The 16,031-nt window shown below is 51.7% G+C and overlaps 1 protein-coding gene across 2 annotated transcripts in view; it reads right to left on the bottom strand.

Moving 5' to 3' along the window:
* Positions 1 to 1,470: 1,470 nt before the first annotated feature.
* Positions 1,471 to 16,031, bottom strand: part of RIBC2 (RIB43A domain with coiled-coils 2) — a 33,684-nt gene continuing 19,123 nt past the window's right edge. For both annotated transcript variants that reach the window (XM_068278204.1, XM_068278205.1), the window contains exons 5-7: positions 13,893 to 14,120; positions 10,559 to 10,725; positions 1,471 to 1,865 (exon numbers count right to left, since the gene is read on the bottom strand). In XM_068278204.1, the coding sequence (XP_068134305.1) occupies positions 1,784 to 1,865; positions 10,559 to 10,725; positions 13,893 to 14,120 (477 nt within the window). In that variant the 3' untranslated portion in view covers positions 1,471 to 1,783. The remainder of the gene's footprint in view (positions 1,866 to 10,558; positions 10,726 to 13,892; positions 14,121 to 16,031) is intronic.

Genomic DNA, 16,031 nt, shown 5'->3' with positions numbered 1-16,031 from the left:
TCTTCGTGTTCCTGTCCGCAATAGCGTCCTGTGCCTGTGCAGGGCGGTATTGCAGACGGGAACACGAAGAAAGAGACGCGTGGCCAGGCCTGCACATTAAAGGAATACTTTCGATTCACATATTTTTTTCAATTGACACAGGAATTGTTTGGGAAGTGCTGCTAAGTACTGGTGTATACATTTTAGTAGCAACTTCTTTGTTTACTGTTAGCAAAATACATTCAAAGTTTACTGATGCCAAAACTGAGGGCTGACTGAGCCATGAGGAGAGGGGAAATTGCCCTCACACTTGATCAGTTAACTCTATGTGTAGCTCTGTGTGTGACAGAGAAGAGAGCTCCCAACAGCTGCAGCTCCTGTGTCCTGTGTTTCTGACTGAAGTGTCTGAAGAGAGCAGAGGAAATGTAACTAATTGTCACAGCTTTTTCATATTGTTTTTGCTTTCAGAGTTTGATATGTTTGATATGTTTGATATTTGCTTCCTGTAGTCTGATATGCAACTCTGGCTGTGCATTGAAGCAGACACCCCTTCTGCAATTGATTTGTCCCAATATAGCTAAATCCTACCCTCAATAAATTACAGCTTTTGCCTCTGATATTTAACATGAAAAGTAGGAAAATGTTTACACAGCTACTTAGACATTATTTGTACATTGTCATTTTAGAACACTTGGGTATCAATAGTATTCCTTTAAGCCTGTCGGACGAAAACAAAGTTAGCTGGCGGGTGACAGGAGGAGCCGTGAGTGACTGCGAAGGCACGGGACGGCTGCAGGGGGCTGATAGAAGTCCCAGGTGAGTAAAACTTATTTTTATACACAGCTGAGGGATCAAATTACAATTTGTGATTAGTCACAGTTGAAGGGGGTATTAGACAGGCTAAACTCTCTAAATACATACAGGGTGCATTTCTCTTTGTTCTCCTTCTGTCCTGTGCAAGAGTTCAGGTCCACTTTAAAGCAGACCTGTACTCAGAACTTCCTCTGTGCTCAAAAGATAAGCAACAGCATAATAACACTGAAAGAAACACATTTCTTTGTTACAGCTGATACAAATCCTGCAATAAATATCTGCAGCATGTCTACTTCCTGTCTTCATGGAAGCAGACATAGTGTTAACATCCTGTGTTTACAAATTAGCTGCTCTGCCGAGGCAAAGAAGATTCCTGAGTGGCCACAGCTGAGAGATCAAATTACAACTTGTGATTAGTCACAGATGAGGGGGAATTAGACAGGCAAAACTCTCTAAATACATACAGGATGCATTTCTCTCTGTGTACCTCCTGTCCTGTGCAAGAGTTCAGGTCCCCCCCCCCCCCCTCCCGATCTCACTCCACATTTATTCACTAAACCCCACCCACACACACACACACACACACACACACACACACACACACACACACACACACACCATCTCACTACATCAATTCCACTGGTGCAACAGGAAATATTCAAACAACGACTCAGTGAATACACGATGCAGATGTGTAATTAGTGCTGAAGCCATGTTTCCAGTTGCACTCAGACATGTCAGACAAGGAGTTGTACATCCCGAAGTCTTCAGTATATCACGTCACACACATGGTAGAGATATCTGAAGAACAACGAGGGAAACAGATGTTCTCTATCGATACAGAAGATCCCTCACCAAACACTGAGCTTTGAGAATCCGCAGTCCTCTGCAGTAAAAGGACACTTATGCTGGCAGGAGCCGCACTGCCGACTACCGGTGACATCACTGCGTGCCAAGGACGCGCCGCATGTCAGAGCTACGCACTTCATCTTCATCGACTAGTCGTGTTAAACTGACCAAAGTAATTGTCTGATGGGGGGTTGGAGAAGACCTCTTTGTCGTAGTAGTTTTTTCTATGAAGAAGAAGAAGAAGAGGTCAGCATTGTTAGATATTGTCCATGAAGAAAACAATGAGATTCCTGTTCATTGAGTCACAAACAATATAAAGAGGACCAGTGAACTGACTAAGGCCCTACACAATATGTTTGTGTGATGCTCATGGGAAAAATTCCAACAAAAAATGAAGTCTAAAGATAATTTTGGACTATTTATTATGAAGGTGTGTTTGGTAGCTTAAATCATGCCAGAAAATGTATGTGTGAGACAGCAGACATAGCTCCTCCCTCCCATACACTCCCTGCACTACAAGCAGCTGAGGTTCTCTCACAGACCTCCGACCACCCATAAACTCTCTGCAGCACCATCAGCTCCTGTTCTCTCACAGAGCTCCTCCCTCCCTAACACTCCCTGCAGTACAAGTAGCTGCTGTTCTCTCACAGAGCCCCTCCCTAACGCTCACTCCCTGCACTACATGCAGCTGCTGCTCTCTCACAGAGCTCCTCCCTCCCATACACTCCCTGCACTACATGCAGCTGCTGCTCTCTCACAGAGCTCCTCCCTCCCATACACTCCCTGCACTATCAGCAGCTGCTGTTCTCCCACAGAGCTCCTCTTTCCCACTCTCTGCCCTACAAGCAGCTGCTGTTCTCTCACAGAGCTCCTCCCCCATACACTCCCTGCACTACAGACAGCTGCTGTTCTCTCACAGAGCTCCCGCCATACATTGTGGTATAGGAAAATAAAAGATTTGTGGACCAGGCAGCACCTGTTATATAATGGCTGCAGAAATGTCTCTTGACAAGTATAAAGGCACAGCATGTACAAATTGCATCTGCTTGTCAAAAGATGCAGGGACTAGACTAACTATACTGCTCTGCCCTGCAGGAGCCGGCCTATGCAAATTAGTTTGCATTTCAACAGGGGTGCCGTGTGTAGGCCTCCTCCTGCTCCCATGGAAGGGGAGCTGTGCAGCAGCACCCCAAGTACGCTCCTTGCCTGGAAGTTCCACTACTGTATCCTTGGGGAGGGAGCAGAGAATTGCAGACAGCCCCTCCCCCGAGCACGGCCACACTCCTTCAGACTATGGCAGGTATAGTTAGTTTAGGCCCTGCCTATTCTGGCAAGCAGATGCAATTTGCACATAGACATATCTGCAGCTATTATAAGATGCTGTTTGGTCCAAGCATAGGCCTCTGTTCCTTCTATGGAGTAGTCATTAATTTTCTTCTTTCTTGGTGGTGGTGCGGGGAGGGGGGGTTGTGGGGACGGCTCCCCTGGCTGGTGGTAGCACCCAGGAGGGGGCTTGCCCACGCGTCCTCCCCATCACTTTTGACGTTGTCACTCAAGTCATGCAGTTTGCATACCTTTGCAGTTGGATGTAATTCACAATAAGGTAGGGAATCTTTCCGTTGGGGGGCAACCATGAGCATCTGGATGGTGGCCGCTGTCTGTGTTTCTCTACCCCCACCCGGGGTAGAGTTGCAGTGCTTACAGGCAGCGAGAGTGTGCATGGGGCACTGGTAGTGCTGTCCCCCCCCCCCCTTCTTGGGGGCATTGGAGGCCTACATGCAGTGCCCTTCTTGAGATGCAAACTATGTTGCATAAGCTAATTCCTGCATGGCATACCAGGTATCGTTCGAGGCGGCTAATTTCGGTGCAGAGCTGCACCAATGGCTGGTGGGGCCCATTTGGGTGATCAAAATCGATGTTTGAATGGCGAGCTTTAGGTATTTTTTGCCTAGCTCAGGTGATAAAATTAAGACTAACTACTTCAGCATTAAGCAACAAATGTAAACATCAAAAACAGAACTCAGCGGCTTTTGAGCAGAGCATATTGTCCAAAGGATGGTGCTATTATTGAAGAAAAGTTACCTACAGATCTACTTGGCTAGTCTAGTTTGCTGGCATGCTTTTATCCTTACTTGCTAGAAAGCTGCTCCTGTGTGGACAGATCACAGACCAATCATTCCAGCCCCCAGCCTGTGGCTCACAACTCTACAAGCAAGGAGAGGGGGAAGAGGCAGGAGGGAGAGAAACACTGTGTATAATTCCTTAGTAGCTAAGCATTGCGGAAGACTAGAGCTTACATTTTACAGACCGGACACACCGAGCCTGGAAACACTTAACTGTATGTTACTGAGCAGGGGTAAGGCACTTGGAGGGGCACAGCGATTCCCAGTGCCCTAGTGTAGCACTACAAGCAGCGACTCCTGTCTCTCAGCCCCCCCCCCCCCCCCCTCCTTAGTCCTCTGTAATCCTGCCTGACAAAGACAGCCTACAAGCTAGTAGGCCCAGCTTTAGCCGCAACAATTTCACAGCAAAATACATTTTATTCTACAAGTACCAAAACATACTGGCAACAATGTACCACTATATTATTCTACAAGTACCAAAACATACTGGTACATCGTGCTTGCCTTCTCACACCGAATGGAGAGTACAATAAAATAAATAAATACTAGGACCACAAGATCAGCTGATATGACTTCTTTGATAACAAAGGAACTCTGCAAATTATACTGTAAATGAAACCCATTAATCAGAGGGTTATTGGAAAATTATGCAGCTTGATCTAAAATGCCCTCAGGAAAGCAAAATATGACACGGGATGCACAGCTGAAATATAGACAAGTGCCAAAACATTTGTAAGTTTGCTATGCCTGCGCTGCATGGCCGGAGGGAAGGGTGACACCGCTAGTTACAGCCTGCAGATCTGGGACTTCCTGTGTCACCGCCCTCTTTCCACGCTCTGTGTGTCAGCAGCTGCTCTGATCCCCGGCCAAAGATCTTTCTATTTCTCAAGTCTCATCACTCTGGAATCAGTCAGGTAAACGAGAAGCGAAGGATTCATCTAACACGATGACTGCATGAACTCTGATAAGAAGTTGTTGTATTAAAGCTGATCTGAACCGTGAGATCGTTAAGTATGTCAATGTAGATGTTTTGGCTTCAGCAGTTTGTTAGTCACATCTGCTACTGGTATTCAACCAGGGGTTTTTCCACAGGTAGTGATGTGTGTGGCCTCTCCTTCCTCTCACCAGCAGGGCTGTAACTATGCTAATGCTCCCTGATGTCCTAGCCAGGGCCGGATTTGTAGTCTTTACCGCCCAAGGCCACTGTCACCAGCTACCCCCCTCCTTCAGTCTAGGTAGCAAGATGACCTCTCTCCCCTTCCCTCCAGTATAGGTAGCCAGATGACCCTCCCCCTCCAGTATAGGTAGCCAGATAACCCTGACCCCCCCCCCCCCCTCCAGTATATAGGTAGTCAGATGACCCTGACCCTCCCCCTCCAGTATAGGTTGCCAGGTGACCCTGACCCTCCCCATCCTGTATAGGTAGCCAGATGACCCTGCCCCTCCCCCTCCAGTATTAGGTAGCCAGATGACTCCCTTATTCCCTCCCTTTCCCACCCCCCCTTTCAGTATAGGTAGCCAGCTCGCCTTCACACCGCAGCAGCCATCAGTGTCACTCACATCTCTGCTCGTCCCTAGCACAGAAGCTTCCTCTTCCGCTCTGTGTCCATCAGCCGCCGCTGTGCATCTGTCTCTCCAATCAGCGTCTCTCACGTTTGACTCACCGGCATGTTACAAGCGAGTCAGAGGGGAAGAGGAAGCTTTTACGTTGGAGATAAGCGGAGATGTGAGCGACTGGCAGCTGCTATTCCACTTCCTCCACTTGTTGCTTTGCAGTGCTGCCCAAGTCTGTAGCTGCCCGCCACAATGCCAACGTGCACAGAGAGCAGGCCGGCCACTGCACAGGTGGCTGGCAGCAGAGTACCACAGTCAGGCGCTTGCCTGATCTCCCTGCATTGCAGCATTTGCAAGCTAGCAAATGCTGCACCAGTTTAGCCTGCTGCTTTGGTGCACTTGCTTTTGGCAACATATCGGGGCGGCTACACACACTAGATTCCTGGCAGAGACTGGGTGCCGAGTTGAGACCAGTGTGTGCACCAGCCATACAGCTGTCTGCAATCTACTTCTTTCCTTTCTATATAAATATCAGACCTGATCTGTTGATAGCCGCTCATAGATAAGTTATGCTGCAGAGGGCAGAGTGTGGAGCGCAGAGGGCAGAGTGTGGAGCGCAGAGGGAAGAGTGTGGAGCGCAGAGGGAAGAGTGTGGAGCGCAGAGGGAAGAGTGTGGAGCGCAGAGGGAAGAGTGTGGAGCGCAGAGGGAAGAGTGTGGAGCGCAGAGGGAAGAGTGTGGAGCGTTGAAGTGTGGAGCAAAGAGGGAGGAGTGTGGAGCACAGAGGGTGGAGTGTGGAGCACAGAGGGTGGAGTGTGGAGCACAGAGGGTGGAGTGTGGAGCACAGAGGGTGGAGTGTGGAGCACAGAGGGTGGAGTGTGGAGCACAGAGGGTGGAGTGTGGAGCACAGAGGGTGGAGTGTGGAGCGCACAGGGTGGAGTGTGGAGTGCAGAGGGTGGAGTGTAGAGTGCAGAGGGAGGAGTGTGGAGCACAGAGGGTGGAGTGAAGAGGAAGGAGTGTGAAGTGCAGAGGGTAGAGTGTGGAGCGCAGAGGGCAGAGTGTGGAGCGCAGAGGGCAGAGTGTGGAGCGCAGAGGGCAGAGTGTGGAGGGCAGAGTGTGGAGCGCAGAGGGAGGAGTGTGGAGCGCAGAGGGAGGAGTGTGGAGCGCAGAGGGAAGAGTGTGGAGTACAGAGGGAAGAGTGTGGAGCATACAGGGCGGTGTGTGGAACACAGAGCATGGAGGGTGGAGCGCAGAGGTTGAAGTGTGGAGCAAAGAGGGAGGAGTGTGGAGCACAGAGGGTGGAGTGTGGAGCACAGAGTATGGAGTGTGGAGCACAGAGGGTGGAGTGTGGAGCACAGAGGGTGAAGTGTGGAGCACACAGGGTGGAGTGTGGAGTGCAGATGAAGGAGTGTGAATTGCAGAGGGAGGAGTGTGGAGCACAGAGGGTGGAGTGAAGAGGAAGGAGTGTGAAGTGCAGAGGGTAGAGTGTGAAGTGCAGAGGGTAGAGTGTGGAGCGCAGAGGGAAGAGTGTGGAGCAAAGAGGGCGGAGTGTGGAGCAAAGAGGGCGGTGTGTGGAACACAGAGCATGGAGGGTGGAGCGCAGAGGTTGAAGTGTGGAGCGCAGAGGAAGGAGTGTGAAGTGCAGAGGGAGGAGTGTGGAGCACAGAGGGTGGAGTGCAGAGGAATGAGGTGAAGTGCAGAGGGTGGAGTGTGGAGCAAAGATGGTGGAATGTGGAGCACAGAGGGTGGAGTGTGAAGTGCAGAGGGTGGAGTGTGGAGCGCAGAGGGAAGAATGTAAAGTGCAGAGGGTGGAGCGCAGAGGGAAGAGTGTGAAGCGCAGAGGGAGGAGTGCAGTGGAAGGAGTGTGAGGTGCAGAGGATGGAGTGTGGAGCACAGAGGGCACTGTGTGGAGCAAAGAGGGAGAATTGTGGAGAGCAGAGGGTGTAGTATGAAGCGCAGAGGGTGGAGTGTGAAGCGCAGAGGGTGGAGTGTGACGCGCAGAGGGTGGAGTGTGACGCGCAGAGGGTGGAGTGTGACGCGCAGAGGGTGGAGTGTGACGCGCAGAGGGTGGAGTGTGACGCGCAGAGGGTGGAGTGTGACGCGCAGAGGGTGGAGTGTGACGCGCAGAGGGTGGAGTGTGACGCGCAGAGGGTGGAGTGTGACGCGCAGAGGGTGGAGTGTAGAGTGCAGAGGGTGGAGTGTGAAGCGCAGAGGGTGGAGTGTGAAGTGCAGAGGGTGGAGTGTGAAGCGCAGAGGGTGGAGTGTGACGCGCAGAGGGTGGAGTGTGACGCGCAGAGGGTGGAGTGTGACGCGCAGAGGGTGGAGTGTGACGCGCAGAGGGTGGAGTGTGACGCGCAGAGGGTGGAGTGTGACGCGCAGAGGGTGGACTGTGGAGTGCAGAGGGTGGAGTGTAGAGCGCAGAGGGTGGAGTGTAGAGTGCAGAGGGTGGAGTGTAAAGCGCAGAGGGTGGAGTGTGAAGCGCAGAGGGTGGAGTGTGGAGCGCAGAGGGTGGAGTGTGGAGTGTGAAGCGCAGAGGGTGGAGTGTGGAGTGCAGAGGGTGGAGTGTGGAGCGCAGAGGGTGGAGTGTGGAGCGCAGAGGGTGGAGTGTGGAGCGCAGAGGGTGGAGTGTGGAGCGCAGAGGGTGGAGTGTGACGCGCAGAGGGTGGACTGTGGAGTGCAGAGGGTGGAGTGTAGAGCGCAGAGGGTGGAGTGTAGAGTGCAGAGGGTGGAGTGTGAAGCGCAGAGGGTGGAGTGTGAAGTGCAGAGGGTGGAGAGTGAAGCGCAGAGGGTGGAGTGTGACGCGCAGAGGGTGGAGTGTGACGCGCAGAGGGTGGAGTGTGGAGGGTGGAGTGTAGAGCGCAGAGGGTGGAGTGTGAAGTGCAGAGGGTGGAGTGTGGAGCGCAGAGGGAAGAATGTGAAGTGCAGAGGGTGGAGCGCAGAGGGAAGAGTGTGAAGCGCAGAGGGAGGAGTGCAGTGGAAGGAGTGTGAGGTGCAGAGGATGGAGTGTGGAGCACAGAGGGCACTGTGTGGAGCAAAGAGGGAGAATTGTGGAGTGCAGAGGGTGGAGTGTAGAGCGCAGAGGGTGGAGTGTAGAGTGCAGAGGGTGGAGTGTAAAGCGCAGAGGGTGGAGTGTGAAGCGCAGAGGGTGGAGTGTGGAGCGCAGAGGGTGGAGTGTGGAGTGTGAAGCGCAGAGGGTGGAGTGTGGAGTGCAGAGGGTGGAGTGTGGAGCGCAGAGGGTGGAGTGTGGAGCGCAGAGGGTGGAGTGTGGAGCGCAGAGGGTGGAGTGTGGAGCGCAGAGGGTGGAGTGTGACGCGCAGAGGGTGGACTGTGGAGTGCAGAGGGTGGAGTGTAGAGCGCAGAGGGTGGAGTGTAGAGTGCAGAGGGTGGAGTGTGAAGCGCAGAGGGTGGAGTGTGAAGTGCAGAGGGTGGAGAGTGAAGCGCAGAGGGTGGAGTGTGACGCGCAGAGGGTGGAGTGTGACGCGCAGAGGGTGGAGTGTGGAGGGTGGAGTGTAGAGCGCAGAGGGTGGAGTGTGAAGTGCAGAGGGTGGAGTGTGGAGCGCAGAGGGAAGAATGTGAAGTGCAGAGGGTGGAGCGCAGAGGGAAGAGTGTGAAGCGCAGAGGGAGGAGTGCAGTGGAAGGAGTGTGAGGTGCAGAGGATGGAGTGTGGAGCACAGAGGGCACTGTGTGGAGCAAAGAGGGAGAATTGTGGAGAGCAGAGGGTGTAGTATGAAGCGCAGAGGGTGGAGTGTGAAGCGCAGAGGGTGGAGTGTGAAGCGCAGAGGGTGGAGTGTGAAGCGCAGAGGGTGGAGTGTGACGCGCAGAGGGTGGAGTGTGACGCGCAGAGGGTGGAGTGTGACGCGCAGAGGGTGGAGTGTGGAGTGCAGAGGGTGGAGTGTAGAGTGCAGAGGGTGGAGTGTGAAGCGCAGAGGGTGGAGTGTGAAGCGCAGAGGGTGGAGTGTGAAGCGCAGAGGGTGGAGTGTGACGCGCAGAGGGTGGAGTGTGACGCGCAGAGGGTGGAGTGTGACGCGCAGAGGGTGGAGTGTGACGCGCAGAGGGTGGAGTGTGACGCGCAGAGGGTGGACTGTGGAGTGCAGAGGGTGGAGTGTAGAGCGCAGAGGGTGGAGTGTAGAGTGCAGAGGGTGGAGTGTAAAGCGCAGAGGGTGGAGTGTGAAGCGCAGAAGGTGGAGTGTGGAGCGCAGAGGGTGGAGTGTGGATTGTGAAGCGCAGAGGGTGGAGTGTGGAGCGCAGAGGGTGGAGTGTGGAGCGCAGAGGGTGGAGTGTGGAGCGCAGAGGGTGGAGTGTGGAGCGCAGAGGGTGGAGTGTGGAGCGCAGAGGGTGGAGTGTGGAGCGCAGAGGGTGGAGTGTGGAGCGCAGAGGGTGGAGTGTGGAGTGCAGAGGGTGGAGTGTAGAGCGCAGAGGGTGGAGTGTAGAGTGCAGAGGGTGGAGTGTGAAGCGCAGAGGGTGGAGTGTGAAGCGCAGAGGGTGGAGTGTGAAGTGCAGAGGGTGGAGAGTGAAGCGCAGAGGGTGGAGTGTGACGCGCAGAGAGTGGAGTGTGACGCGCAGAGGGTGGAGTGTGACGCGCAGAGGGTGGACTGTGGAGGGTGGAGTGTAGAGCGCAGAGGGTGGAGTGTAGAGTGCAGAGGGTGGAGTGTAAAGCGCAGAGGGTGGAGTGTGAAGCGCAGAGGGTGGAGTGTGGAGCGCAGAGGGTGGAGTGTGGAGTGTGGAGCGCAGAGGGTGGAGTGTGGAGCGCAGAGGGTGGAGTGTGGAGCGCAGAGGGTGGAGTGTGGAGCGCAGAGGGTGGAGTGTGGAGCGCAGAGGGTGGAGTGTGGAGCGCAGAGGGTGGAGTGTGGAGCGCAGAGGGTGGAGTGTGGAGCGCAGAGGGTGGAGTGTGGAGCGCAGAGGGTGGAGTGTGGAGCGCAGTGGGCGGATTACAAAGGGAGGGGCTGAAGGAGCCACAGCAGAATGTTTGCAGCATACGGTCTACTGAGGGGAAATGTTAGTAAGCAACAGGGAATCAGGGAGACTGCGTTCACATTGGCAATAAAAATATTCCGTTTAGCAGCACTAAACAGAATGGATCCTATGCAAAGCAATAGAATCAGACACATCAGTCCGTTCGTTCCATTAATACACTAATCCTATCCTATCCGTCTTGCAATCTACACAGCTGATATGAATATTCTGCTCATTTCTCCATACACGTGGAAGTTCCCGTACAGCGGCCCCCGATGGTGGTACTCACTGGGCTTTGTGGGCCTCGGCCAGCTGCCGGTTCATGTGGTCCTGTGCTTTGCGGAACTCCTTCTCCTGGCGCTTTTGTTGTCTCTCCAGCAGAATGACGGCCCGATCTTCCTGCATCCTCTGCCGGTCCCAGTCCGCCTGCCGCATCCTCTCCTCCTCCTTAAGTCTCTGTTCAATAAAAACACCCGCTCATGTCAAGTGGCTGAATACGCCGGAATACAATCTGTATTGTATGCCTCTGAAGAAGCAGGGTTCATCCTTGCAAAACAGCTGTCAGGCTCTTCATCCCCACGGCTTGTGACCCCTGTGTCTACCCAACTGGATTAAAGAGCTTGTACAGCAGTGCCTCACTGTCTCATTTCTTTCTCATTTCTTTATAATCTGTACTCCAAACAGAGAACTGTCGCCATGGTTGCGAAGAAAAGCAGTTTGAGCTGACTGTTATGAAAAGGGGCAGGAAAAAAAAAAATACATACCCTCCAGCTTGATCGCTTCATGGTCATCTCCCCCCACCCCCGGCTGGATCATCTGCAATTGGCCCAGGAAAGTCCTCCGGTCCTGGGCCAGTCAGGGCAGGTGCAGTCCAGCCATGCGCGCTCCCACGACGCACTTCCATCGCCGGTGCGCTGTGCACCTGCGCAGTAGTATTGAGCATTTGGCACAGGACCGGAGGACTTTCTGGGGCCAATTGCGGAGGATTCAGACAACGGAGGAGGACGGTGAAAGAACGATCAGGCTGGAAGGGGCTGGAGGAAGCCCCAGGTATGTATATTTTTTTTCATGCTCCATCTCAGGTTTACTTTAAAGAGAACCCGAGGTAGGTTTGAAGAATGTTATCTACATACAGAGGCTGGATCTGCCTATACAGCCCAGCCTCTGTTGCTATCCCAAACCCCCCTAAGGTCCCCCTGCACTTTGCAATCCCTCATAAATCACAGCTACGCTGCGGACAAACAGCTTGTCAGAGCTGGCTGTGTTTATCTCTATAGTGTCAATCTGCTGCTCTCCCCGCCTCCTGCAGAACTCCAGTCCCCGCCTGCATCCCTTCCCTCCCTGCTGATTGGAAGGAAGGGACAGGGGCAGGGACTGGAGCTCTGCAGGAGGCGGGGGAGCAGCTGAGACTGACACTACAGATGTAAACACAGCCTCACAGCACGGCTGTGATTTATGAGGGATTGCAGAGTGCAGGTGGACCTTAGGGGGGTTTGGGATAGCAACAGAGGCTGGGCTGTATAGGCAGATCCAGCCTCTGTATGCAGATAACATTCTTTAAACACACCTCGGGTTCTCTTTAAGGTGCTCATTAACGCTATAATATTTTCCTCAGATTAAATCAGATTTTTACAATAGAATTGGACAGAAAACCACACGGTATCTGAAGAAAGTCAACGTGAAACGGTTCTATGGTAGAATACAGAACTTTACACCATATAGAAAATTATATCTGGCCCTGTTCTTTCATATCATTAAAACCGCTTTATTCTAAACATGCTATGTTCTCTCAACATCACATATAAAAGTCATCTTAAGCAGGAGACATACCGGATGACGTGACCAGCTGTGGGCGGTAAGGGTCCGCCTGACAATTGTTTTGCTGTAGTGCGTCTTCAGAGGCTATGTGGCTATATAGCTTCTAAAGACACATCATCCGGTATGTCTCCTGCTTAAAGCGGTATAAAAGCCCGACATAATATTCAATAAAAACATGTTTTCCTACTTTTTATATGCCATACGGTTATCATATTTGCTTTTGTGCATACATATTATTTATTTAGAAATTAAAAGTTCCTAAAGTACACTTTTTTTTTTTTGCTCTGAGAGCTGACTTAGCATTTTATTCATAAATGTTGTATTCATCTTGTAATTTAAGCAGAAATGCTTTCTGATTGTCTGACTGTGTTCAGGAGAGTCTGCAGTGTCAGAGAAGTGTTTGTTTACATTCCTCACTTGATACAATTAAGTAAACACATGATAACATTATCTACAGTTCTGATGTGTCCAGCTTTCCTGGCAGGGAACTTCTAAAGGTGGCCATACACTGGCCGATTTGCCATCAGATTCGACCAACAGATAGATCCCTCGCTGATCGAATGTGATCAGAGAGGGATCGTATGACTGCCTTTACTGCAAACAGATTGTGAATCGATTTTAGCCTGAAACTGTTTACAATCTGTGGTGGTGGTGCTGCTGCCGCCGCTCCCTCCCCCCCCCCCCCCCTGCATACATTACCTGCTCCGCTGGCGCGACTCCCCAGGTCTCCGATGTCTTCTCCGCTCTGGTCTGGTCTCCGGGTCCGGCATGCTTCACTTCCCTGTGTGGGGGAAGTTTAAACAGTAGAGCGCCCTCTACTGTTTAAACTTCCTGCCGGGACAGGAAGACATGAAGCATGCCGGACCCGGAGACCAGACCAGAGAAGACAGCGGAGACCTGGGGAGTCGCGCCGGCGGAGCAGGTAATGTATTGCAGCTGTATTGCGTCAGTCGTCGGGCACTCGAATGCCGCTAGCGGCGCGCTCCCTACCCGCGGGCGATCGTCGGTAATTTCCCGCACGGAACGATTGACGGGATCGATCTATTTCGGGATGAAATAGATCGAAATTTTGCGTGTAGCGTGAACGATGTGACAGCAGATTCGATCCCAGTGATTGAATCTGCTGTCGATCGGCAGGGAATCGGCCTAGTGTATGGCCAGCTTTAGTCCTGTGTTTAACCCTTTGAATGCTGTTCTAGTAAAAAAAAAAAAAATGGTGGTTGAATATAATATGCTGTAAATAACACCCCTTCCCTAGTCTCCCCCTGGTACCCTTCTCCTGGCCTTAGGGCCCATCTCACAAGGGTCATAAAACAAGCATGGCCATCATGATCTTCACACCCATAACAAGTGTAGCCACAAACACACCTGATCAGAAGTATAGTCCCCTGTCCTGTATCGGAGGAAGGGAATTTTGGTAGTTGGGGCCCCCCACAGCTCTGGCCCCCTAGGATCACAGGGGCTGCTTCTCTCTAGTTACACCCCTGATAGAAGGGTTAGATTACTTGGAATGTTCTAGGAGATGGGAGTTCCTCTTTAACACTCATTTGTCATTGCTTTACTTCTACATTATAAATAGAGATGGAGATGCTAGGCATTCCGTCCGGATTGCATGCACACTGAATGCTGCATGGAATTAGACCAAACTAAAGTAAACTAGCAGGAAATGCTGTGATTGGCCCACTTTGCTTGAATTATCAGCATCTCGTTCACCATCTAGAATAATGAGTGAGTACATCACAAAGTATCTCACACGCATAACAAGATGTAAAATAGCAGAACGCCCTCATTATTTACCCCCGTACCATTTTTTCCTGTATCTGTTGCTGCTGAGTATTCTGTACGTCCTCCAGCTGATCCGGCGTCATTCCCTTCCAGCGGTCCGGCACTACGCGATGCGGGCCGAACGCGCTTGTGGCCTGAGCAGGATCTTCAGAGAGAAGGTCTCCTCCTATGAGATTGGAGATCTCCACCGAGTTGTCCTCTTCTTGCTGCTGTTTCTCAAATCTCCTTCTTTCAAAAGATTCTTCTGCCTAAATGTCAACAGAAAAAATGAGGCCGACTTTGTTTATGTCACAGAAGTCGTGAAAACAGTGCAAGCCAATGTAACATGCAACAAAGTGGCCAAGCCTAGAATAGCTGCAAAGTTACAGAAAAACCATCCATTGTGTTTTGCCTACCAAGACTATACTGATAGTAGCAGGAGAGCAGGAGAAATTTCACTGATCTGAGAACACAAAAAAACGGAGCCAATCAAAAGCCAATAGCTACTCTTCTGATAGTTGGCAGCCATTTTTTGTTTTTCTGTTTTGTAAAAAAAACTTTATTGAAACAGCTAAAACTGAACAAGGACACAGTCTGTCTCTGGGCCAGAACATACTCTGCAAACCATTAGTAGCTTTGGCTAGGAGGATACATCTATTTTGTTTTCTGGAGTTGAACTTGAAATGTCACAAATGAAAATGCGATATTTGTTTAGAGCAGGCATGTCCAAAATTCTGTCCGGGGGCTAAATGTGGCCCACTAAGCCTTCTCTGGTGGCCCCTGAAGCTCTCTACAGTTGTTAATTCCATGGGGCCTGCAGAACGTAGCTGAAGTGCCACATGCAGGGGCCACCTTGTATGGCTGCAGTGCCTCCCCCTTTGCTCATCACCACTGTAGCAGTAACAGCCACTCATTAGCAGCTACCACTATGCCAGCAGCAGTAACAGCGCCGATTAGCAGCCGCCACTGACAGCAGCAGTAACAGCCACTGATTAGCAGCTGCCACTGTGCCAGCAGCAGTAACAGCCACTGATTAGCAGCTGCCACTGTGCCAGCAGCAGTAACAGCCACTGATTAGCAGCTGCCACTGTGCCAGAAGCAGTAACAGCCACTGATTAGCAGCTGCCACTGTGCCAGAAGCAGTAACAGCCACTGATTAGCAGCTGCCACTGTGCCAGAAGCAGTAACAGCCACTGATTAGCAGCTGCCACTGTGCCAGCAGCAGTACCAGCCACTGATTAGCAGTCACCACTATGCCAGCAGCAGTAACAGCCACTGATTAGCAGCCGCCACTATGCCAGCAGCAGTAACAGCCACTGATTAGCAGCTGCCACTGTGCCAGCAGCAGTAACAGCCACTGGTTAGGAGCTGCCACTATGCCAGCAGCAGTAACAGCCACTGATTAGCAGCTGCCACTGTGCCAGCAGCAGTAACAGCCACTGGTTAGGAGCTGCCACTATGCCAGCAGCAGTAACCACCACTGATTAGCAGCCGCCACTGTGCCAGTAGCACTATAGCTGCATATTGAGGCCGGTTTTACACCTGGCTTGTGCACTGTGTGATGCCACGCCCCCCATTGCATCACACAAAATGTCAATTATATGACCCTGTGGCAAAGTGTTGTGCACTCCCCTCACCCAGTGATGTACTCCCGTCGTATTCCCGCCACCTCCAACATGTTTACATTTCCTGAGTCACCCATACACTTACATTACTTCCGTTGCTGCGGAAGTCTGAGGGTAACTGCGGATCAGGCAATTCTGGCGCAACGCGACAAGTGTGCTAGGCCCCATTGCCTTGCATGGCTGTTTACGTTACTCCGCGGTAAAACAGGGTGACGCACCGCAGGTTTGTAAGGCAGGTGTAAATGCGGCCTCAGGGACATGCTAACTGCACATGCTATTTATTATTATTTCTGGGGAAATGTTTTATTTGACAAAATGTCAAAGGCGTAGTGTATCTAACGGCCAGGGTTGCCATCTCATCCCTTTAAATACCGACACATATGAATTATACATGCTTTGTGCAGCTTAGGCACTGATTATGTGTGAGTAGCCCCAGAACCTGTATAACCTAGATGTGAGGGTATTTAAAGGGATAAGATGGCAACCCTGCTAAAGGCAACCGACAAAATTGTGTATAATTTCGCTAGTTCAGCCCCCTAGCACGCTTAAAGGAAT

This window comes from Hyperolius riggenbachi, chromosome 3, assembly GCF_040937935.1.
Source record: "Hyperolius riggenbachi isolate aHypRig1 chromosome 3, aHypRig1.pri, whole genome shotgun sequence".
In the NCBI taxonomy this organism is placed as follows: Eukaryota; Metazoa; Chordata; class Amphibia; order Anura; family Hyperoliidae; genus Hyperolius; species Hyperolius riggenbachi.
This window is presented reverse-complemented; position numbering and strand designations above follow the sequence as displayed.